At 35.5% G+C, this 25,020-nt stretch overlaps 1 protein-coding gene and 1 pseudogene across 1 annotated transcript; one reads left to right on the forward strand and one right to left on the reverse strand.

The window, feature by feature from the left end:
• Positions 1 to 1,470: 1,470 nt before the first annotated feature.
• LOC113276750 lies at positions 1,471 to 1,570 on the reverse strand (annotated as a pseudogene).
• Positions 1,571 to 21,201: 19,631 nt separating this feature from the next.
• Positions 21,202 to 21,742, forward strand: LOC113275715 (histone H4). Its single transcript, XM_026525260.1, has one exon. The coding sequence runs from the start codon at positions 21,224 to 21,226 to the stop codon at positions 21,533 to 21,535; it is 312 nt and encodes a 103-aa protein (XP_026381045.1). The 5' UTR covers positions 21,202 to 21,223; the 3' UTR covers positions 21,536 to 21,742.
• The last annotated feature ends 3,278 nt before the right edge of the window (positions 21,743 to 25,020 follow it).

Consider the following 25,020-nt stretch of genomic DNA (forward strand, 5'->3'; position numbering starts at 1 on the left):
CCCAGTACCTCTCTACCAATTTGTCAATATTTGTATATATATTTTTAAATATAAAAATCCATTACCTTCACAAGTTCGAGTTTGAACGATACCCCTTATCATCATTACTACAACCACGAAAAATATATAATCAAAATTGTATTAGGGTTTATTACTTTTGTAATTTTTCTTTTTTTTTCGGACTTTTGGACTTTGGGACATTATTTTTTTATTACCCTACGAAAGGGTACTTTAAATATAAATTGTTTGCAGAGAAGGAGGACAATTACGATATTGTCTCTGCACCTTGGGTTCGTACACTAGACATCGGAGTCGGTGGCCCGAGTCGACTACAACCGATTCATCCCCCGTCTAGAACGGGAGGTAAGATTCTAAACACTCGTGAATCCCCTGTCAGCGATTTACTGGACTCCTTCGTATGCATATATGTTGAGGAATGAATACGAACATTTAGTTTTCTAGTAAAGGGCAAGGCCTGGCCATACAAGATAAGGGTTCGGATTTCATCACCGTTCTCTTCTTGCCCGCTTTAGGAACACGTAACCTACGCGAACCTAAGCCTAAAATTTTGACTAGAACGAGACCGATAGGGTAACGAGCTTAACAGGAAAGTCATTCGAAAAATATTGGTTACTCTTTTAAGCATACTTCGAAGTTCTTGACGGTTTCTGTAAGTTGAATGCGTGACTGCGCCGCCTTGTAATACCGGTGAGGCCTTGGGTATCAAAGCTCCACCGAGCTTCCCTCGCCTCTATTCAACTTACGTTAACTCGGATTGATTCCAGAGGGGTTTGCTTAAATTGTAACGAATTCCCGTTCGAAGGATTAGAAGCTGGTCTAGAAACAATCTAAGTGGAGCCATCATGCTTTTTGTTTGCTAGAAATCAATAGGTTTGATTTGGTTGAGTCGGCCTTGATTGTGTTGCTTACCCTTCCTTAATTTTATTGTATGCCTGAACGTAAAAGAGACGCACTAGGTAGATTTGTTAAAGAGAAACCTAGTAGTTCGAAGCGTCTCGATTACCTTAATCTAGAAAGTCCGACTTTTGAAGAGTCGTTTTTGAACGTCGCTTGAGGAGAGAATCCTGTTGCTGATAGCGCCAGAAATGGCAACTTTGAAAGCTTTGTTGAATCCAACTAGGACTACTCGTCCTTCGTGTATTAAGTTAGCTGAAACGGAGGCACCCTATGAACTGAAACCTGGGACCTTACAGATGCTCCCAATCTTTTTAGGGAAAGAAAATGAAAACCCTTATTACCATGTTAGGGATTTTGAGGAAATTTGTAGTACTCTAAGAATTAGAGGCTTAGATGATGATGCTTTGAAACTTAGGTTATTCCCATTTTCCCTGAAAGATAAGGCCAAGTCGTGGCTATATAGTTTGGACTCCGAGTCAATTGAGACATATGAACAACTTACATCTGCCTTTTTCAATAAGTTTTTCCCTAGGCACAAAACATCGTCTATTAGGACGCAAATATGCACATTTTCACAACAAGAGGGAGAATCTTTATATAGGTATTTGGAAAGGTTCAATGATTTATTATCCCAGTGTCCTCATCATGGTTTAGAAAAGGTTAGGCTAGTTCAGATCCTTTATGAGGGTTTAGATTATTCCACAACGACCATGGTTGAGTCTCTATGCACTGGTGGATTTGAAAACCAAACTGTTGATGCGGCGATGGAATTTTTTAATGAAATCGCCGAAAAAACCCAGCAATGGGAAAATAGTAGGGCACCCCAGAAAACAATTCTTTTAAGTAGAGGAAACGTTAATAGGGTAGAAGGAGGCTATGAATCAGATGCCAAAATTGCTGCTATAGCAAAAAGGTTAGAAGCCTTAGAAGTGGGCCAGACTAGTGGTAGAGTGGAGCCTTTTTGGGAAGGCCAGAATATTGAAGAGCAGCCAATGCTCTTTATAATAACACTAGATTTGATAACCGTCAAAAGATTGACCCATATTCAGAAACCTATAATCCTGGTTGGAGAAACCATCCGAACCTTTCGTGGTCTAAGGGCCAAAGTCAAGGTCAGTTTAGTAATTCTAATGCCCCCAGGTTTTGGCTATACTAAGAATCCTTCAGGACTAGCTCAGTTTCAGAATCAGTCAGATAAGAAAATCCTAAGTTTAGAGGAATCTCTCGCCTTGTTAACTCAGCAAACTGCAAAATTTCAGTTATCCGTAGAACAGAGTCTACAAGCTAGTAACAGGATAGGACAAGAAAATAGTCAGGCTATTTCCGAGTTAAAAACCCAGGTTGGTCTGATAAGTGATTCTTTGAGAGAAAAAGGTAAGTTTCCTAGTCAAACACAACCCAACCCTAGAGGAGTTCATGAATTAGGTGCAAAACCATCGAATCAATTGAATGTTGTTAGAACCCTTAGAGTGGTAGAGTTGTAGACAATAAGGTAACCATGCCCGATAGTGAACATACTGTAGTTCACCCCTCAGATCTCACCTCTCAGGACCAGTAGCTGAAGAGACTGATAAAGTTTCTGATGATGTGAATTCGGTTCCTGAAAGGTCTGATTTTATGCCTAGAGCCCCATTTCCTCAGCTATTAGTACCAACAAAGAAGGAATCGAACTTTAATGACATAGTGGAGGTTTTTAAGCAAGTTACCATAAACCTTCCTTATTAGATGCAATTAGGCAAATTCCTGCTTATGCCAAGTTCCTTAAGGATATGTGTACGCGAAAGCGAAAACTTAGCGTCCATAAGAAAGCCTTTTTAGCTAGTCACGTAAGTTCAATCATTCAGAACACCACAACTCCAAAGTACAAAGACCCAGGTTCTCCTACCATTGCTTGCACAATAGGTAACTTCCGGGTAGAAAAAGCTTTACTTGACTTAGGAGCCAGTGTGAACTTACTGCCATTCCATGTATACTTACAGCTAGGACTTGGTGAAATGAAACCTACTCAGATGACACTGCAGTTAGCTGATAGGTCTGTTAAAATCCCTCGAGGTGTTATCGAGGATGTTCTTATTGAGGTCGACAAGTTTATTTATCCAGTGGATTTCGTGGTCCTAGATACCCAACCTGTCCCTGACCCAGAGAACCAGATACCTGTGATTTTAGGTCGCCCATTTTTAGCTACGTCTAATGCGATCATTAACTGTCGAAATGGTGTGATGAGTTTATCTTTTGGTAATATGACTATGGAGATGAACATTTTTAATGTCAGTAAGCAACCTCATGAGCTAGATGACACATGTGTTGAGAGGTGAACATGATAGAAGCCTTAGTTCAGGAGTCATTACCAAACATTTGTCTGAAGACCCATTAGAAAGTTGTCTATCCCATTTTGGTTTAGATTTTGACGACGATAGCACTATTGAACAGGTGAATGCTCTATTAGATTCTACCCCGTGTTAGACACTGATAGATGGAAAGCTAGGTTCGAACCGTTACCAGTTTCTGAGACTACCCTAATTCCTTCTTTAGAAGAGCCCCCAAAGTTGGACCTTAAACCACTACCCGATACTCTAAAGTATGTGTTTTTAGGCCCATCTGAGACTTTACCTGTGATTGTAGCTTCCGATTTGGATAGTGATCAGGAAAGTAGGCTAGTAAATGTACTTCAAGACAATAAGGAAGCTTTAGGGTGGACTATAGCAGACATTAAGGGTATAAGTCCTACTGTGTGTATGCATCAGATTCATTTAGAGGAAGACTCCAAACCTTCTAGGGAGATGCAACGTCGACTGAACCCTAACATGAAAGAGGTAGTTCGAAAAGAGGTGCTTAAGTTGTTAGATGCGGGTATTATTTACCCAATTTCAGACAGTAAGTGGGTCAGCCCTGTTCAGGTTGTCCCCAAGAAATCAGGTATCACTGTAGTCCAGAATGATAATAATGAATTAATCCCAACCCGAGTGACCACGGGATGGCGTGTGTGTATTGACTATAGGAAATTGAACAAGGTCACAAGGAAGGATCACTTTCCCCTTCCTTTTATCGACCAAATGCTAGAGCGATTAGCTGGACATAGTCACTATTGCTTCTTAGATGGATACTCCGGTTATAATCAGATCGTTATTGCCCCAGAAGACCAAGAGAAAACCACTTTTACCTGTCACTTTGGTACATTCGCGTATAGACGCATGCCTTTCGGGCTGTGTAAAGCCCCTGCGACTTTTCAGCGTTGTATGAATTTCTGATATGGTAGAACGGTTTTTAGAGGTCTTTATGGATGATTTTTCAGTGTTTGGTTCATCTTTTGATGAGTGCTTGCATCATTTGACATTAGTGTTGACTAGGTGTAAGGAAAATAATTTAGTGCTTAATTGGGAAAAATGCCATTTCATGGTTAAATCAGGAATTGTTTTAGGGCACATCATTTCTTCAAAGGGTATAGAGGTAGACAAAGCCAAAGTTGACCTTATTAAGACTTTACAGGTCTCAAAAACCGTAAAAGACATTAGGTCATTTCTAGGGCATGCAGGTTTTTACCGTCGATTCATTAAGGATTTTAGCTTGATTTCTAGACATCTTTGCAATTTGCTTGCTAAAGATGCTAAGTTTGTCTTTGATGATGCTTGTTTAGATGCTTTTGAGAAGCTTAAGACTTTACTCACTACCTCTCCCATAGTCCAGGCACCTAACTGGAACCTATCCTTTGAGATTATGTATGATTCTTCAGATTATGCTATAGGCGTCGTTTTAAGACGACGATAAAACAAATTACTTCATGTGATTTATTATGCTAGCAAAACTCTGAATGATGCCCAAATGAACTACACAACTACCGAGAAGGAACTTTTAGCCATCGTGTTTGCCTTGGATAAGTTTAGGTCCTACCTATTAGGTTCTAAGATCATAATCTATACAGATCGTGCTGCTTTGAAATACCTTTTATCTAAGAAGGATACCAAACCTAGATTGATTAGATGGATCCTATTGTTACAGGAATTTTACCCATACATTAGAGACAAAAAGGGTGCAGAAAATGTAGTAGCATACCACTTGTCTAGGCTAGTTGTTAGTTCCCCTAGTGATTCCCTTCCTATAAGGGATAGCTTTCCTGATGAACAATTGTTCTCTGTTTCCCAATCACCTTGGTATGCAAATATATTGAATTATCTTGTTACTGGTCGAACCCCTCAACATTGGGGTAAACAAGATCGTTCTAGGTTTTTAGCCGAGGTTAAGCATTTCTTTTGGGATGATCCTTATTTGTTTAAGTATTGTCCAGACCAGATCATTAGGCGATGTGTACCTGAGAGTGACCAGTCCAGTATTCTCTCCTTTTGTCATGAACATGCATGTGGGGGTCATTTTAGTGCTAAGAAGATTGATGCTAAGATTTTGCAGTGTGGATTTTACTGGCCTTCGTTGTTTAAAGATTCCCATAGTCATTGTGTTTCTTGTGAGCGTTGCCAGAAGTTAGGAACCATTTCCCGTAGAAATATGATGCCTTTGAACCCTATTTTAGTGATTGAGGTCTTTGATGTGTGGGGCATTGATTTTATGGATCCATTTCCTATTTCGTTTGGTTATCTTTACATACTTGTCGCTATAGACTATGTGTCTAAGTGGGTTGAGGCGGTTCCGTGTAAAACGAATGACCACAAGGTCGTAGTCCAGTTTTTGAAAGAGAATATACTTACACGTTTTGGTACGCCGCGAGCTATAATTAGTGATGGAGGTTCACACTTTTGTAATAGACCGTTTGCTCTTTTAATGAAACAATACGGTATTACCCATAAAGTAGCAACCCCATATCACCCTCAGACTAGTGGTCAGGTAGAGGTTTCCAATTGGGAAATTAAACATATTCTAGAGAAAACAGTTAATCCAAACAGGAAAGATTGGCCGTCGAGGCTTACTGATGCCTTATGGGCTTACCGTACTGCGTTTAAGACACCCATTGGAATGTCACCTTATCGTTTAGTGTTTGGCAAGGAATGTCACATGCATGTTGAGTTAGAGCATCGAGCCTATTGGGCTATTAAGAACTTAAAATTTTCACTTGACAAGGCAGTAGCTCAAAGAAAGCTCCAGCTCAATGAGTTGGACGAGATTCGTAGAGATGCATACGATAGTGCTAAGGAGTATAAGAACAAAATGAAACTTGTGCATGATAGGAATATTTTACGGAAGTCATTTTCTCCAGGTCAAAAAGTTATTTTGTATGACACTCGTTTGCATCTATTCCCCAGGAAGTTGCGCTCTCGGTGGACCGGTCCTTTTGTGGTCCGTACTGTTTTTCCTCATGGCGATGTTGAGATTGAGACACCAGATGGTAGTAGTTCTTCGAAGGTTAACGGTCAACGATTGAAGCCCTTTTTAGAGCCTTTTCCTACAGATGATGTTGAGGAGGTCCCTGTGGAGGACCCTGTTTACCTTGATTGACCATCAAGGCGATTTTGTATGTTGTGTAATATTTTTGTAGGTTTTTGGTTACACTTCACCCAGGTACTATCTTTCCGACTTCTCTTTTTACTATTTCCTCATGTTACTTATATTTTTGGTACTGTTCTTTAATTAGAAACATTCAGGACAGTGTTAGATTTAAGTTTGGGGGTGGGGTAGAACTTTTTGTTACCTTTTCGTTGCAATAAATAAACTCCAGAGCCTAGAAATTTATCCCTATTAAAACTAACCAATCTAAGTGGATGGAAGCATTTTGGTTGTAGGAGTTGAGGAACCAATCTGACTAGATGGCAACACCTAAAGAGTCTATTCATAAAAGCACAGAGCTCAGGTGTTAGAAATAACATGATAGTTTCACCATATATCGTTGAGTCCTTTTCACTTCTGTTTTTATTTTGTTTTGTTTTTAAACTATGTTTCTCTAAGTGATTAGGTGGGGCTCACGATTCAAGTTGTTACCAATGCTAGGGTGAATTAGAGTGATTGAGATACAAAAAAAAAAAAAAAAGAAATTGAGACCAGACCATCAGACCAACTGGAATAAATTCAATAAAGTCGACCACTGGAACCCTTGTATATGCCAGTTGTGTTGAACTAGAGTTAGGATTATCGACCACCGGTACCCTTGTATATGCCAGTGTGTTGATATTAGTCAGACTAGTATCTCAGTCCATTAGGATAGGTTCATTTTGGCGGAGGCCTTCAGACAGATATGAGAAACACCATTCACCTAGTAAACATCAAAACCATCTATGTTTTTCTCTATATCCATCTTCTTGATCTATCCATGTGATTAGTTTCGACTCCGGATATTGATGTCCGTAGTGCAACTATCTGAGTAGAACTCTGTCACTTATATATGAATTTTAGTATGCTTGAGTGCAAACTCGTGTACAACAATTGGAATTTCGCATCAGGGTACTTCCTCCTGTAGTCAATAAGTATGCAAACCAAGGAGATTATTTAGTGCCTTCCAAGGTTATGTGTAGATAGCTAGGGTCTGGAGTATAAAGGTTTTGTGGGTATACCTCTGGTAAGCCCTCCGGAGACAACACTCCGTCGCTAGAGACACCTAGGGGTTTAAAGGCTTATTGCATACGCTAAATGCAATCGACGATGCCTGCGACAATGAGTTAGGATTTTATTTCTATTTTATTTTTGCTCAAGGACTAGCAAATAATAAGTTTGGGGGTGTTTGATAGACGCATTTATGTGTCTATTTTGATCTCAATTGGGTATATTGTTAGTGCTCTATTTGGTACTTATTTGGTTATTTTATAACTTTGTAGGTGTTTTTGGAGAAATACGATTTTGCGGCGAAATTGGCTCGAAAAGTGGTTTTTGCGTTTGTAGGAGGACATTTGCTATTCGGACTCTCACTTTGGATAAGGGGTAACCTAATTACTAAGGGGCATCCCATTTCCAGGCAGCCGCTAATCGCATCCCTACTCTGGTTAGGGGGTAACCATTCTTCAACATTTGAAACGTAAGTTTTGGCGGGAAAGTATTACACGCTACTGGCAGTTTGGATTCGAGTTTTGAAGCTTTTGCGGAGAGATTCAACCATCGATTACGATTTATTTAGGCATGTTAATGCTAAACAGGTCTGGTATATCCCTTTACTCCAACTAAATTGGGCTAGGTATCGATCAGAAACAAAATAGGGGAGAAAACTATTTACGGAAACATGGAAAGATTTGGTCGATGTTTTGTTGGATTTTCTCAACTGTTGGATTTGGTACTAGTTGTAACAACACAACAGGATTTCTACGCGTGCTAGAATTGAGAGAAAATAGAAGTTGTCGACAAGTCAGGAAAGATATTCTCGGCATTATTTTGATTTATCTTTGGCAGTTACGTGCAATGGGAGAAGGTATAATCTTCATGGATTCGTATCTTTCAGATTTGGGAAGTTCATAACCATCAAAAGACGCGTTAATTGAGGTGGCAGAGTTATTATTGTTTCCTTAACAGAAAATAAAAAAAGATAACTCCGTAACTTTTGGTGAAAGGCAGGGGAGATTTTATCGAGTAGTTTTGGTCTTGTTTCCTATATATAGGTTGAGAAGGATTCATAACAGGGTAATCGAGAGTTGGGGGAAGTTTAGAGAAGAACAGAGAACGAAATCAAGAGTTGCAGGAAATCGTTTCTGCTGGTGCACAAGGAAGAACACGAAGAACAAAAGGCCATTGAAGACAGTCGTTTCTGGGGTCTTAAAATCAGCGACAAAGCAACAGTATTTACAATAGTTTTCTGTAACAGTTCCATTGTAACAGCTGTTATGTAACTCCGATACACTGTTGCAAACAATCTGTGTTATCACTTTTCACTCTTTTAATCATCTTTTGATCAACAAACACATATTTTGAGACCATGATTAATATGAGGAGCTAAACCCCATTGCTGAGGCGATAGAGGAAGCTATTTTTCCAACAAAAAGTGGTATATTCTATTTTATCTTTTTATTTGCAATAATTATATGATTATTTGCCTTGAACTATTATTGAATATGATTTTTATTTGAGTGATTGTGATCTATTTTGGAGTATGCTTAGTTTTAAGACTTTTGATGCTTCATACTTGGTATTTACAATTACTACTTTTGAAAATCTACTTGTTGCAATATTTTAGAATAAAATTAAACGAGAAAATTGCATAAATATAAGTATTGGTTTAATCACTTTGAACTTAGAAAATAGTGGAATCTTAGCCTCAGTGTTTCTTTTAATATTGATATCATCTTTGTTTGAGTTTGCTATAATTTTTATTGATTTTTCTATTTTAGTTTTGAATTTAAGTCTGAAAAAATCCTTCACAAGTCTGAGAAACGAATCACTTTTACCACTATCTACAAATCACATCAACTAAGGGGGAGAAACATATCATCATGTTTTGTAGTATTTCATACTATAAAAGGGGAATAACAAAGATGTTCGGATTGAATATTTACCTATCTTACCTTTATGGGGAGTAAAAGCTTTTGTTATTCGAATGTCGGGATTTATGTTTGAATATATGCAGGTTATTGTGCTATTGACACTTGGAATCAAGCGTATGAAGAATGAGTTATTTTGTAATTCGTTTATCTCCATATGTAATAGAGTTTTGTCTCTAAAATTGACACATGGGGAGATTGTTAGATCATAACTCAGTTATTGAACCCGCCAAGCGTTGGTATGTCAAGTTCGGTTGTCATATTTTAGTATCAAGACTCATCTAGAGTCTCTTGATTAAATACTAGAGTCAACTTTGTTTAGGTTAGACTAGAAAGTCTAGGAATGTTGAGACGTACAAGTATTACTCCGAAGACCTAAATAATGTAAAGAAGTAACGACTATAACAAGAACATCATCCTTCCACTTGAGGTTAGTAATATTGACCTGATTTTGTTTTCAATCCTAACGTATCTTTCAAGTTGGATTATATTGAAAACATCACATGCGAAGCTATATATATATATATATATATATATATATTACTCTAGTGGTTGGACTTGGTCATATCATTATAATCAAAGTGTCAAGGAACTTATTGAATTACGAAGTACAAACGCTTATCTTTTGGAACTTATTAAATACGACATCAACATAATCTTTGTATTTATTTATTTGATTATGTGCAAGATATAGTATGATTTTATCCTAGGAAATAATATTTTAAAACACTTGTTTAAAGGAAGTACATATATTAATTTGTTCCATAATCAAAAGGAAATCATGATTGGTCAGGTTCTTTATTGAATATATTTTGAATGACCAATATAAGATGACACGATAGAACCTATCTTCACTTGTTGAGATTTGAGGTATAATCGGTCATAGCCTATATTGTGTGGCATGTTGTAATCGGTCACAAGTTACTTTGTGAGGCATGGTATATTTAACCGGTCACAAGCTACATTGGGAAGTCAGTTGTAATCGGTCACAAGCTACCTTTTGGAAGCAAGGTGTAACCTATCATAAGCTAATATGGGAAGTTAGTTGTAATAGATCACAAGTTTCTTCGAGACCAAAGTGTAACCGATCACAACTTAACTCGGGAAGTAAGGTGTAACCGATCACAAGCTACCTCTGGGATGCAAGGTGTAACTGGTGACAACCTAGTTTGGGAAGCATGGTATAATCGATCACAACTTACATTGTGAGGTTGGTAGAACCGATCCCAAAGAGCAAACCGAGTTTCCAGTATTCACAAATATTTTTATGTTTTTGCGTGAAGCTTAGAATTAGGGTTTGCTGAGAAACTTCTAGATGTCGACATATTTGAACATGTACATAACTCTTATGATTTCAAAGATATTCCTTGATACTCAAGGTGATACCAGGACAAAAAAATTGAAAAAAATTTAATTATGATTTTCATAATATATGTTTTAATTATCAGCAATTAAAGCATATCCTATGGAAAATATTATTTGTGAATGTGCTAGAGTAATAATAGAATTTTTCTAAGAGAGTTTTCGAAAAATATGGTTTGGTAATTAATTGGAATGAAATTAGGTACTTTAATGAGAATATCTTGAGAATATTTTCGGTTTTGGAATTTCCTTGTTGTCCAAACAACCTTGGTCTATAAATACTTGCGTTTGCATTTCTTGGAAATTATCTTAAGAGCCAGGAAAACTCCATTCTTGTTGTTTTTGGTGGATACGTCTATCCGGAGAGGAAAGAACCCTATTAGATGAAATCTCTTACGACCGCTCGTTTAAATACTTATGTGGGATCAAGAAGCTCTACGAGTATCGTTGGTGGGAAACTAGATAATTGCATTGTTATTATAGTTTTTGATTATTGATTTGATTGACCAACGGTTGTTGAAACTTTGATTGCACCTAGTTTGTTTATTCTTGAGAAACTTCTCTTCTGTTACAAGGCTCACTCAAACTAGATCGAAGTATCGACGGGATCTTTAGAACCATTTTCGGATCTAAAGACATCTTGTGATAATCCATTGTTAACAGACTATGTTCTGTGTGTGATTGATCCCAATAGGATTCAAGTGGTGTTGTGCAGGTTATTATTGATGACAAACGAAGATCTGAAGATAACGATTTTTTTTTATTAGTTTTCGCATCTTGTGAATTGTGTGCACAAACCTTGATCGGCTGGGATCCAACTAGAATCGTGTTTATCTTTGATAGACTTGATTGTCTAGTTGCGTGAGATCGACTTCACCTTATAGTTTCTCTTTGAGATCTATATTGATTGATTGCAAATCTAGAGTTTGGTTATTTCAGTAATCAAAGTTTAGATTGATCTAACCAGACAAAGGATTTTATTAGATTAAACGAAAAATCCTTTGTCAACGACTCATAATATCTTATTACCAAGATTGAATAGAGTAGTTACCAAACAAATTTATCTTTTATTATTTGGAATACGATCAAAAGGATTGGTGATTCACGTGCGTGACTCTAGAAGTCGAAGGCGCAGGGATACTGAGGAAACTAAGTAGCTAGGGGTAGTCTACTTGGTCTCAACTATACGAAGTTGGTATTAGATTTTGTACAATGGCTTAATTCTGAGAGTATTCAAAACTGGACTAGGTCCCGGAGTTTTTCTGCATTTACGGTTTCCTCATTAAAAAAATCTTGTTATATCATTTACTTTGTTTTTCGCATTATAATTGTTATTATAATCAAGTAAATTACATACTTACGTTAATCCTAGTCACTTGATATTGATCTATAGATTTTCGGTTTAATTCTGCACCTATTATCAAGTGATCATTTTGTTGTCGTGTTGTCTCGATTTCATATCCATAGACGATCACACAAAGTGAATACCATAGTTGTCGCATTGTCTTGCTTTTGTCCATAGATGATCACACTTGGTATCAGACTTATAGGTTGATATTTAAAATATTGTGGTGTATTTGGGTACCCTCGTCTTTTCAGTAATCCATATTAGTTACACTCTTATACCTAGATTTTTCCTTATAGAATTCAGTTTGAATGTTATTGCAATTCTTTAAATCCTTAGTAAGAGCCTGCACTTTCCTAAGTCGATCATTGGCTCTAGGTTCATTTTGAACAGAGTCCAATCAGATTTGAGAAATTGTTAATATTTTTTTGGATATCACCAAACTCCATCATGTTATACTAAGATAAACTAATCCTGGTACTTTGATGTCTAATTTTAAGTTTATGAGCGGGCTCCCATGAATATTTACACTCCAAGCAGCATCCATAGTATAGCTAACAGTTTAATGCTTAATCCAAGTACTAAAAAGCTGAATAGGTCTCCAAAGATGCCTTGGAATTGGATTTCTAATCAAAAGTATTAGAATATGATCAGATCCTATAAAATTTCAACGTAAAACCTTAGCATGAGGAAAGTTCATAAACTAATCATTGTTACCAAGAGCCATAGCTCCTACTTTCAGTGCCAAAACTATTACTAGTCCAAGTGTAGTCATTTCTTTCATAACTAATTTCCATAATACCAAATCTCTAACCTTGTTTTGAACCCAAGTGTAAGAATAATGATCTCTATCAAAATAAAAGTTTAGATCCTCTATTACCAATCAAGAGTGAAAGATATTCCTACCGAGAGTATGCATAAATTTCCATTATTGTTTTTAAGATCAGAGTATGTGTAACCGTACATAAAAGACACGAAGACTTCTGGTTTGCTAAGATCTAGTTTCACAAAAAAAATGAATGATATTATCAGCAGTAAAAAAAATATCACAATTATTGCCATCCTTCCACATTATAATAAGTCCACCAGCATAGCCAATTCTATCAATATTGATAATGAATGGATTTGAAAATTGAGATCATCATATTCTTATATATCTTGATTTCAAAAGACAAATAAAATCAGGGTTTGGGCTATAACAGGATTTTGTGGTTATTGTTTGCAATACCCTAAACATTTCAAGAAAAAACTTCATATTTGATGATTTCAAATGTAAAGCAAGAGAGTTAAGAGAAATTTTAGAAATTACCTTTGTTGTGTTTCTATTGGTTATTTTTGAGTCAGAATGATTTGCAGAAATGCTTTATGGTATGGATTGATCATGAGTAGTAGAACTCCTTTGTCTATTTCCAAATATAGATACTTCATCACTACCCCCATCTTTATTCATGTCATAATTTGGATTAATAACCAAAAAAACAATCTTCTGGAGGCACAAATCTGTTACTTTTGATTGATTTACCTTGAAATACTTTTGGCACTGTGACATAACACCTCCCTTCTACATTTTTTTTCTTCTTTCTACTAGTGTTAACCACACCAAAGAAATGTGGATTATTATGTGCTTTAGCCAGAAATTCAGTAACAGCATTACAAGCAAGCTTTGAATGGTTAAGGATATATCAACTATGGCAGATTTTGTGTAGCTGCTTCTCATAGAAGAATCTGAACCTTCTGGTACATCCTAAATTTGTCAATATCATCACACCTCCTATTAAATGATTGTTGATATCTATACTCGCATAGATTTTGGTAACTTCCCCACCAACTGGAACTGCATCTTATGGTTCAATTGCCAAAACATCACCCTGACTTTTCCTATTTTTTGAACAAAGATTACATTTATATGTTCCAAAAGCAACTTCTTCAGTTTGATCCAAAAGCATTATAGGTTTAAATTCAAGTCTCAATAATGATTTCAGATTGTTGATAAACTAACTGCTTTTTCTCCATATAGATATTCTTATGACCCCTGAATTCCAATATCAGTTCTATGATTATTAAGTAGGCCTTCTTGATTACTTATGACTAGCTACTTCTTTTCTTGAAAGGTAGTATATGGATATAGGTCTGGAATGGTTTCACTTAACTCATACATCTGTTTAACTACATATTACATCTGTTTAACTTCACGAACCTATACTTTCTGTGGGAAAAAGAATCACTATGCTATTCATTGTTTTGTCAGAAGGAAACAAATCTCGAAACTTCATAATTTGCTTCTTTCTACTATCAATGGGGTAAATAGTCTGCCGACTTCAGCAATGAATCTCGTGCCCATAGAAAACCGGAAATCTTATAAAAATGATCTCTACTCTAGAAATCATCACAGGGGACAAACTCATGGTATAAATTCTTGTGTCAATAATGAACACATTCCCTGTGCTTATAAGAATGAATCCTGTAAATCTAAGCCTAGAAAATGGATCCCTGTCTATTTCGATCCTCTTGAAGCAATTTCAAGAGGTCCTAGACTTGGTCTTTAGAGAAAACCTTCTGACGGATATGTTAAACAAGCTGTGTCTTACTCTTCTGGTATGAGCGTCAACCGGAGAAAGGAAAAGAACACAAAGATCAAGCTATCGGATGATATGTATAACTTCTTTCTCAATAGTGAGATTATATCTCACTCTACCACCTGATGTCAGGTATTCTTTTCCTTGTTTCTAGATTGAGAGGTGCAAGGATAATGGTTGAGAAATGCTCAAGTATGTTGTATATTATTTTATGTTTATGTTTTTGTGTTAACCGGTCCACAAATGTTCGTGTCTTCCTCTTGTGAGTTCATAGGGTTCCCAAAACAAGAGTTTCCTTCTACTGTTTACATACACATATATATTACTCTATATTGTGTTTTTCCATCCCTAACAAAAAATTATATGGAGAACTCTGTAAAATCTCAAGAGATTGTGCATCTTGATATGAAGGAAGACACACAAGGACGTGAATCAATTCAAGAGCTGGTTCTTAAGAAGATGATTGAAAGAAAGGATCACAACTTCTGGATCGATGATTCCGTCAAGGATTTAACTCGTTTTCAGAACGATTCAAAGGTCAGGTTTGCAAATCTTCAACTGTAGATAAACCAACTCTTAGATGGTCAGGCCAGAATCCTTGCTAATCAGAATATTTTGTTACGGAATCAAAAGAAGCTCATCATGGACTGCGTCAAGGCTAGACAACTTGCTCGGGTTGTTGATCGTAAAGTTGGTGTTCTAACTCACGAACATGGTGTATCTACGGTCAAGAGGGTAAAGGAAATCAGTGACACCTTCTTTGATGGATTCATTGAAAGATATGAGGTTCTCAATGAACTCTGATTTTTTTTATTTGTCTAGTAAATCTTCTATTTCTTGTTTTGATTAGAAGAATAACTAGAGCTTGGAATAGCCATTATTATGATTACACATAGCTATGTCCAACGTTTTCATCTTCATGTTTTTAGGTTTATTTGTTTAAACTCTAAAAAATTATTTGGAATATGATTTTTGAAGTATTAATCTTTATGGTTATATATATTGCAATTTGTTATGGGATATGTGTGTTTGTGTCCGTGAACTATGATTGTTCCATACCTTGTCAAAAGTTAAGTCTTTCATATGTCGATATGCATGTATTGATAAAAGAATGAATGGACTTTTGACATCACAAAAGTTTGAAGCCTATTATGTCATTTTTGATGGAAGATATGATGAACTTTTGTTGACAAGGATTTGTTTATTGTATGTCATTGTGCAAATAGTGATGGAAAATAGAATGAATTCTTGTATATTCCGTAGTATTGATCTTCCCTGATCCATAATTTTATGTATATACTGTGAGGATCCGTAAGTTCTCTTATGTCGAGCATGATCAATTAAATTCATCACTTTTTGTGATTAATTTGGTTGTATATTTCTGATTTGATTAATTATGGGTTCTCTTGTGATTAATCTAATTGAGTATTTTTGGATTCAAATTCATATTCGTATGTGATTTGATATATCCAAAGAAATCCTTCTTTTCTTTTGAAATTAAGGTCGCTCTTGTTGTTCTTTCGAGAATGATATTTTATGGGGGGGAGTTCTTAATTGAACCTATGCTTAATTGCCAAATCTTTGTGGAGAGTGCGGTCGTGGAATATTATAGGGGTTATCTTGTATCTTTATAAACTCCTTGATGAATGCATTAGCTTCGTCTTTGTGATTGCATCTAAACAAATTGATATATGCTTTCTTTTGGTCATGAAATGTCACTTTTGGAAATTTCATTAGGATCCCGTTTTCGTACCTTTGCCAATTTTATTGACAAAAAAGGAGGAGAATTAATATGTAGTTCACACTACAAATACATATGGTTTTCGGATCATTATGTAAGGGGGAGTAGTTTCCATGTGAGATGGAGTATTGACTAAGGGGGAGTGATACATATCACCATAGTATTGTTGTCAAAGTTGTGATACAATTGAACTTTGATGCTGAATAATGATACTATGACACTGTATAACAATGATCGAGAATTATGTTTTCTCATTGTTATAGCTGGATATTTTCAACAACGATGATGCTGAACTTACAACCTTTGGGATCATTGGAGTACTCGGAAGTGACGAAGATTTCGAGTAATGTTGAAAATTAGGCATGTGGAATAGGAACTACAAAAGTTTATTTATTTATTTTTGTATTCCATATGTATTGATAGTTTTGTCACTAAAATTGACAAAGGGAGAGATTGTTAGAGCACTTCTCGGTCGAGCTCGCATGCGTTGCTATCTCAAGAATGTTTGTTAATGTTAGTGATCAAACCTATAAGTCTTGATTTCTAGTCTACTATAGCTAAGTCTCGGACTAGGATAAAAAGTGTAGTTGAGCTCAAGAACTCCATGGCGATCATCATACAAGACAAAGGACTATTCAAGGAAATGGTTGAACTTCATCGACTAAAAGGTATGTGGAGACTTGAACTTATCTATCACTTAAAAGTCTATTTACTCTATCTCCTATCTTGAGACAAAAGTAGTTTTGCTATATAGACTTTGATTATACACATTTGCTATTTCGAGCCGAGTTTATCTCGCATATCTATGTCTCGAAATATGTGTTGGTAATATTTCGCTTTGGCCAAGTTCATCTTTACCTAGTGACGAAAGTCATGCTATGTTTCAATCACTTTGAAAATGGCTTTGACGAAAAATGGTTTGTGAATAACAACTATATAACGTCCTCTAAGAATGTTTCAATGATTGAAATGAGAGTTTAGATTATATAACCATTGTTGGATATAAGCATTGTGTGGCAACACATATATGTATAAGTACTTATTCCTTGAACCAAAGTATGCGTACTTTGTTGATCAGGAAAACCGGAACAAGAGCTGTGAGCTCAGTCCGCGAAATGGCGGAGGTTCTCATCCCGAGAATATCTTCTGGAGTTTGTGAACTCCTTCCGGGAACTTAAGTCCGCGAACTAAGTCCGCAAACTTGAGTTGGTTATATCTAAAGAAGATTATTTGTGAACTTATATTATATAAACTAAGGAATGCAAATTGCAAACCATGGCTATAAAATTCATGAATCGATTCGTTTTTGCTTCGATTGTGTCTTGTATAGTTATATAAGAGTTATACAATTGAACAACTCTCTAAATAGTTCATTTGAGTCATTTGAACTAGTTATGGTGAAGAAGAATATGGTTGATATGAAAGTGCTCATATGGCTAACCATTTGGTTAACTACTACTGAACCAGCAAATGTACATGTTTGGGTACGGTTACACAAGCCTAAAATCTTGCATTTCATTTGTTGTAACAAGCTAAGTTTTTGATCCAACGGTTGAAATATATTAGCTTGAATCTAATCAGGTTTTCATCTAACGGTGAATATTGAATGCTTTGTTACCAAGCTAACATTGATTGCAAACCATGATTTGAAAAACTATACAAGGGAGAACTCTAGCAACTGGGAAACCTAATCCCCACACCTCTTGTGTGATACTAGTTGTATTATCTAGAGTCTATTCACCTTTAACCTTAGGTTTCTTCTTGTAAACCAGGTTAACGACTTAAATACTTCATTGGGATTGTGAAGCCAGGCCGATACTACTTTCTCGTAGTTGTGTGATCTGATCTTGCATATTCTATCGTGTTGAGTACAATCGTAACGATTGGCTCGAGATTAATATCTCCGATAGGCAAGATATAAAAGTAGTCACAAACATCTTTGTCTCATCGTTTGTGATTCCACAATATCTTCTTTCGCCACGTCGATTAAGATTATTGTGAGGTGATTGATAATACTAGGTTGTTCTTTGGGAATATAAGTCCGGGTTATCAATTGGTTCCTGTTCACCTTGATTTATCAAAATACTGAACAAAAACTTGTAGGTATTTCTGTGGGAGACAGATTTATCTATTACCGTAGACCTTTTTGTGTGATACATATTTGTTTATTAAAGTCTTCGACTTTGGGTCGTAGCAACTCTTAGTTGTGGGTGAGATCATCTAAGGGAATCAAGTGCATAGTATCCTACTGGGATCAGATACGTAAGGAGCGCAACTGTACCTTGGATCAGTGTGAGATTGATTGGGGTTCAACTACAGTCTAGACCGAAGTTAGTTTGTAGAAGGCTAGTGTCTGTAGCGGCTTAATATAGTGTGTGTTCAATCTGGACTAGGTCCCGGGTTTTTTTGTATTTACGGTTTCCTCGTTAACAAAATTTTGGTGTCTGTGTTATTTTTTTTCCGCATTATATTTTGTTATATAATTGAAATATCACAGGTTGTGCGTCTGAATCAATCAATTGGAAATCCGACCTTTGGTTGTTGATTGAAATTGATTGATACTTGAACATTGGTCTTTGGTACCGTTCAACTGATTTCTCTTGTATTCAATTAGACTCGCAGATTACTATTTGCTTGAGTAAGAATTGAATCGAGAAACATAGATATAACTCTTTGATATACTTTATTAAGATTGAGTCTAGTTGATTCTCTTGAAAGTATATTGAAGTTAGTCCATACAAATTGTTAATCGAAATATTGGGTGTGGTTGTTGTACTCCAGCTTTTTCAAACATAGTACACATGCCAAGTATAAAATCCATAATACTGATGTGTAGTTGTGGCTTACACATGTCATATGCATGTGTAACTGCCTATTACACATGCCTATGACATATGTAACTGCGACTTACACATGATATATGCATGTGTAACTGCCGATTACATGTAAAACAGTTTGCTTGTGTATGAACTTTTTCTAGGTTTTTTTAGCTGTTTTTACTTCTTGTAACTGTTGTAGCATTCAAAATGTTCTTTTAAAGTTGTTTCATGAAAATATCCAATTGAGGAAAGTAACTGGATTTCTGATGAAGGATGTGGCATCTCGCTTGGCTGAGAGGGAAATTGCACTAGCTGTGTCCGATGCTGCATTGGACATTATACTGACTGAAAGCTACGGCCTGGTATGTGATCTACTCAGCAATGTGTTCTTTCGTCCTGAATAATGAAAGAAATTAGGATTATAAAGTTTTCTGCGAGGTTATTCTTATGTTCCTGTTGTTGCTTACAGAAGTTGCAAAATCTTCTTTGTCGATTTTACAGGTATATGGCGCTAGGCTAATTAGGAGGTGGCTAGAGAAGAAGGTGGTGACAGAGTTGTCAAAGATGCTTCTAAGAGAGGAGATTGACGAGAACTCTACCGTGTATATTGATGCAACTCTAGATGGAGCTGAACTTACTTATCGAGTGGAAAAGAATGGTGGATTGGTGAATGCCAGCACTGAAATTGCACTTGATACTACTGCAAGGTTAGTCAAGCATACCCTAGTCTATATTTTGTTACCTATTCTTCGTTTTCCGGGAAATGTTGAACCTTTAACTCATAGCTTTACCGTAGAAATCAGTGGTCTGAACATTATACACTTGGTAATCATGCTTATGTTCTTGCCTTTATTGGTTCGTGTGCTTAATTCCAATATGGATGTGTAATTCCTAGTTACACTAGTCAGTTGCATGGTAACTGCTAGTTTCACTACTCAGATATATGTGAAATTGAATATACATTGTTTTCATTTAATCTAATAAAAATTAATTGCTTGTCGTTATATTTTAGGTCTCGCTGGAACTAGAGTGGTCGCTGAACACACAAGTCAGGCGCATGTATAACTCTCAATTACACTAGATAGATGCATATGTAACTCTCAATTACACTAGACAGATGCGTGTGTAACTTCTAGTTACACATTCTAAGAAATTATTATAAATGAATATTAAAGTAATACATGTACTTTTTTATGCGTTCTTTTTGATGTCTATTTTTTGATATGTAACTCCGCATTCACATGTCATAAGGATGTGTAACTTCTGGATACACATGACATATGCATGTGTAACTTCTGTTTACACATTCATACTATACTTTAATAATTTTGGGCCTAGATTTAATAATTTTGGGCTTAAATTTAAATTTTATTTAATTTGGGGCTTGACAGTTAACAATATATAAAAGGGCATGGATGTCTCTTAATAAGCCTAGGTTTAAACTTCTTTTAATTAAGAGCCTCATATTATGCGTTATCCATGGATTTGGCGTTTGCCACACGCTCCGAGTCGAGAGGCGGGAATGACTTTTAAAAAATTTGAAAACCCAAATTTTGGCCCAAAATGAAATGAAAACCTTTCCAAAATCTCACTTTCCCACCTTGACACCTCATCGATCCTAAACACTAAATATTTCACCGTCCACAACAAAGTTATCTACGGTACAGAATCTCTCAACACTTTAGTTACAGATCGCTCTTCACTAGTCTCTCTCTATATAAACCAATCAAGGACATCAGAAAAATACACATCAAAAATTAAATCGATGTTTTCGCTTCTTCTCCACTTTCAGAAATTTAGGTTCGACTTTTTAATAGGTTCGTCTCTATCTCTCTTTTCATTTCATTTCTCAGCTAGGGTTTAGATAATTCTTAATTTAGGTTCAATCTTGTTTGGATTTTGTTGCATAGTTAATTTCATTTGAGAGAATTTTGGTTTTTCAATTTTTATCAGTTTAATTATTCAGATCTGGGGATATTAGGATTCGAGAAATTGATTATGAAATTGTTATTAATCTATGAAATTTTCAATTTATTTTCAGATCCAAATCTTTGAAATCAACAATGTCAGGACGTGGTAAGGGAGGAAAAGGTTTGGGAAAGGGAGGAGCAAAGCGTCATCGCAAAGTACTTCGTGATAACATTCAAGGTATCACAAAACCAGCAATCAGGAGATTAGCAAGAAGAGGAGGTGTGAAACGTATCAGTGGCTTGATTTATGAAGAAACAAGAGGAGTTCTTAAGATCTTTTTGGAGAATGTGATTCGTGATGCTGTTACCTACACTGAACATGCCAGGAGGAAGACTGTTACTGCCATGGATGTTGTTTATGCTCTCAAGAGACAGGGAAGAACTCTTTATGGTTTTGGAGGTTAGTGTTTCAATCTGACAAGAAAAGAAAACCACCCAAAGAGGGTCTAATAGTACTACTATCTTTTGTTTCTCATAATGTCTAATCTAGTAGGTTTCTTAGTTTGAAGTTTTAATTTGGTTTAAGAATGTAATTACTGTTTTGAATGTTATCTGGTGACTACTACTTGTAGAAGGAGGATTTAGTGAAATGAAATTTACAGTTTCTTCCAATTGATGTGCAGTTTTTCTTATAGTTTTTGGTTTTCATGATAAATCAATATGGGATTTTTCAGCTTTTATTCGTTTGTGGTATTGGTTAACAGGGCAAGTGATGGTTTCAGTGGAAATCTCAATGTTGATTTTACAAAAAAAAAAAGAAAATATATTAGAGGAACCAATTTGTGTGTTGTTGATACCGTTCACTTTTTGATGTATTTGATCTACGGGAACAGAATGCTCTCTGAATATTAGAATGTTTGGTTTTTATTTATTTATTTTTTTGAGGAGAAAGGTTGAGATTATATTAATGAAAAATGTAATAAGGTCCGAGCCCCCATTATTATCTGTGTAGACTTCTGAAAAATGTACAAGCTAATAAGCTATTGCCTTCTGTCTATACAGACTTTCCAGTGAGTTATGATTTCTCTAAAAGTGGTTGCAAAAAGGGAAAAATCATTTTTCCTTCCCACCCCATGTATATGTCAAAAGTTTCACCTCATTTGTTGTTTCTGAAACTGTTTTGGGCTTTTTATGAGTCATTATTCGTCCGTTCCTCTCGTTTCAGATAGCCTAGTATATGGCAAAAATGAGTAGAGGCCATATCTTTCTTCCCCTTTGTCGACCCTTTCTGTATTTCCAGGATTGTAATTGCTCAATAATGCTGTTTGGTAACCATTAAAATAATGGATTATCAGTCTATAATTCATTATGCAGATTATAATGGATTCTAAATGTGTTTGGTAACCATTATAATAATTGATTATTTAATCATAATTGAAAAAATCCATTATTTTCATAAACAGAAAAAAGTTGTTTTGAAAATTTATTATAATCAATTATTTTTTCTAATAAACTCAAATTGAATTTTTTCTTCTTATTTTCTCTAAACTATCAAGAGGGAGACAAAAAAACAATATATGACTTTAAAAATATCCTAAATCATTGTTCTTTGCTCTCCTTCTCGAAATCATCATTCTAAGATAATCAATTATTTAAAAAAAGTGTTTGGAAAAATTTATTTTAAAAATGATTATATCAAAATCATTTATCAATTTATGATTATCTATAATCATAAATAGATAATCATAAATTTTACCAAACAAGGCCAAATTTGCACCCACCTGATGTTTGTAGCCCCCAAAGAAATATGACCAGATTTTATGAGAACACTCGTAGTGGAGAAGAAGATGATTTATAGTTTTTTCCTGAGAGTTGCATACAAAACACATTGTGGCTTGAATTTGACATCCCGTCCTCTTGAGATTGTCCACAGTTGGAATTGAGTTCCGTGCAACATACCACAAGAAGAATTGTACCTTGGGTGGCACAGGCTGAATCCATATGCATGAGATTTTTGGATTCATTGTTCTGTTAAAACTTGGTAGTGTAATCCGAGTTTAATATAAACTTCATTGGTATCTTCTATTCCATTGTATTCCTCTATGATTTTAGTTGGTTCAATTTTTCCATTGCCTTGGTCGAAGGAAGCGCAATCTAAAGAATGCGAGAAACTTTTGACGGGACTTGTTGGAATTAGTAATCTAAACACGTTTAGGACTAAGTTAATTAATTTAGTCTTTAAGAAGTTATGGGATTAATCCTAGTATTTTGGTTGTAAATGGCAGTTTTGAACGTGGGAGTATATTTTCTATTAACTAGGAATTAATGTTGTGGGTTAGTTGTTAAGACTAGGTCTTATGGAGATTCTCAACCTCTTTTCAAGTCAAAAAAACCATGGTCTATTCCCCAATTTCCCATTCACGTTCTCTATCGAGGGGGAATCCTTGCGGGAAGAGTTTTTAAATGGGCAATGGTTGACCCTTTGTAAAAGTGAAAAGTGGTTAATGATTATTCATTTTTAACTGATAACCTTGTAACTTAGTGGGTCCATAGAGAAAAGTGGGATTTAGCTTAAAAAACGTGTAACTTTTTAGAAAATTTGTATAAGTGGGGTCATAAAGCAGAAAACGGACAACCATTATTCGTTTTCTTTTCCAAAACCCGGCAACCATTGTCCGTCCACAATACTAATAGAGAATTACCGCTGGATCTAGGCTCTTTCAAAGATGACGTGGAAATTAAAGGCAATTGAGAAGGGCTTCGGAAGAGCTATAAGACCTAGTCTAAGAGTTCAGTCAAGATTGTAATGCTTATTTAAAGGCTTTTATGTTAATGAGAAAAGTGTATCAGAGAGTTAAGCAATGTAGTCATATATCTCTCCTCTCCATATATTTTGTTTTAAATTTTTACATTTGGCATCAAGATCCAGGTGAGTCTCGGGCAATAATGAAGCAAAAGAAAAAAAAATATTTCTTTTCTGTGAGTTAGAAAAAAAGAAAATTTATAAAATAGTCATACAATTAGGACCCGATTTGCATAATGGTATTATTGTTACAAAGTATTAACAAAAGAATCACACTTTTGTTAGTTGAAGGGTTAAGTCGGTAGGTCGCACCAAATCAGAGTTAAGTCAGGTAGTAAATTTCCATTTTTGTCCTTAACCTAACTACACTAGATTTGTAACCATAGACCTTTTTAATATTAATCTCGAGGATTGATTAGACGATCAGGAATAAACAGATTAAACCTAACTATAATAGATATGTACCCGTAGAAAGTTTTTACGTACATCTCTAGGATCGTTTAGACGGACGTGATTTGTCAGAACTAAATCTGGTTTATAACAGTTTAGGGTTTTGTTTCCTTTTCATTTTTTTTCTTCTGCCGCTTCTCTTTTCATTTTCATTATCAAAGCTCTGCAAAAATGGAGACTCACTGAGGATAGAAATATTTCGAGTGAGAGAAATGGCAAACATATCGTGGAAAGATTATATAGTTCGTGTGTATAGTTTGTTAAACATCGTATGGTGTTTTTGTGATTATTTTGGAGCAAAATCTAGTAACTGGTTGTTGAATACGGTGGTTTTCTTATAAGAGATTAATACAATGTTCACAAACACATAACGAGGTTGGTAATCACAAACCCATATTGTGAATTTCCTATTATGCTCACAAACCTTAATTTAACGATTTTAGGCATTTGTTTTCATAAACCCTAATTAGGGAAAATTGAAGATTAAAATCTGCAATGTACGGTTGATGGTTGTGTTACTCATTGACTGTGTATTGCATTTTGTAATTTTTGTTTTGAATTTTTTTTGCTATTATCCCCTTAGAAAAACTGTTTTGAAATTTTTTGTTTTAAAAATAAAGTTTTTGATTTAATTGGTGAAAAAAAAATGATACCGAGTTAAAAAAAAACACGAAAAGAAGAACGTTGGATTTTGCAA

This window comes from Papaver somniferum, chromosome 4, assembly GCF_003573695.1.
Source record: "Papaver somniferum cultivar HN1 chromosome 4, ASM357369v1, whole genome shotgun sequence".
Taxonomy (NCBI): Eukaryota; Viridiplantae; Streptophyta; class Magnoliopsida; order Ranunculales; family Papaveraceae; genus Papaver; species Papaver somniferum.

Coding starts and splice junctions, on each gene's coding strand:
- LOC113275715 (XM_026525260.1), top strand. CDS start 21,224: ATGTCAGGACGTGGTAAGGGAGGAAAAGGTTTGGGAAAGGGAGGAGCA.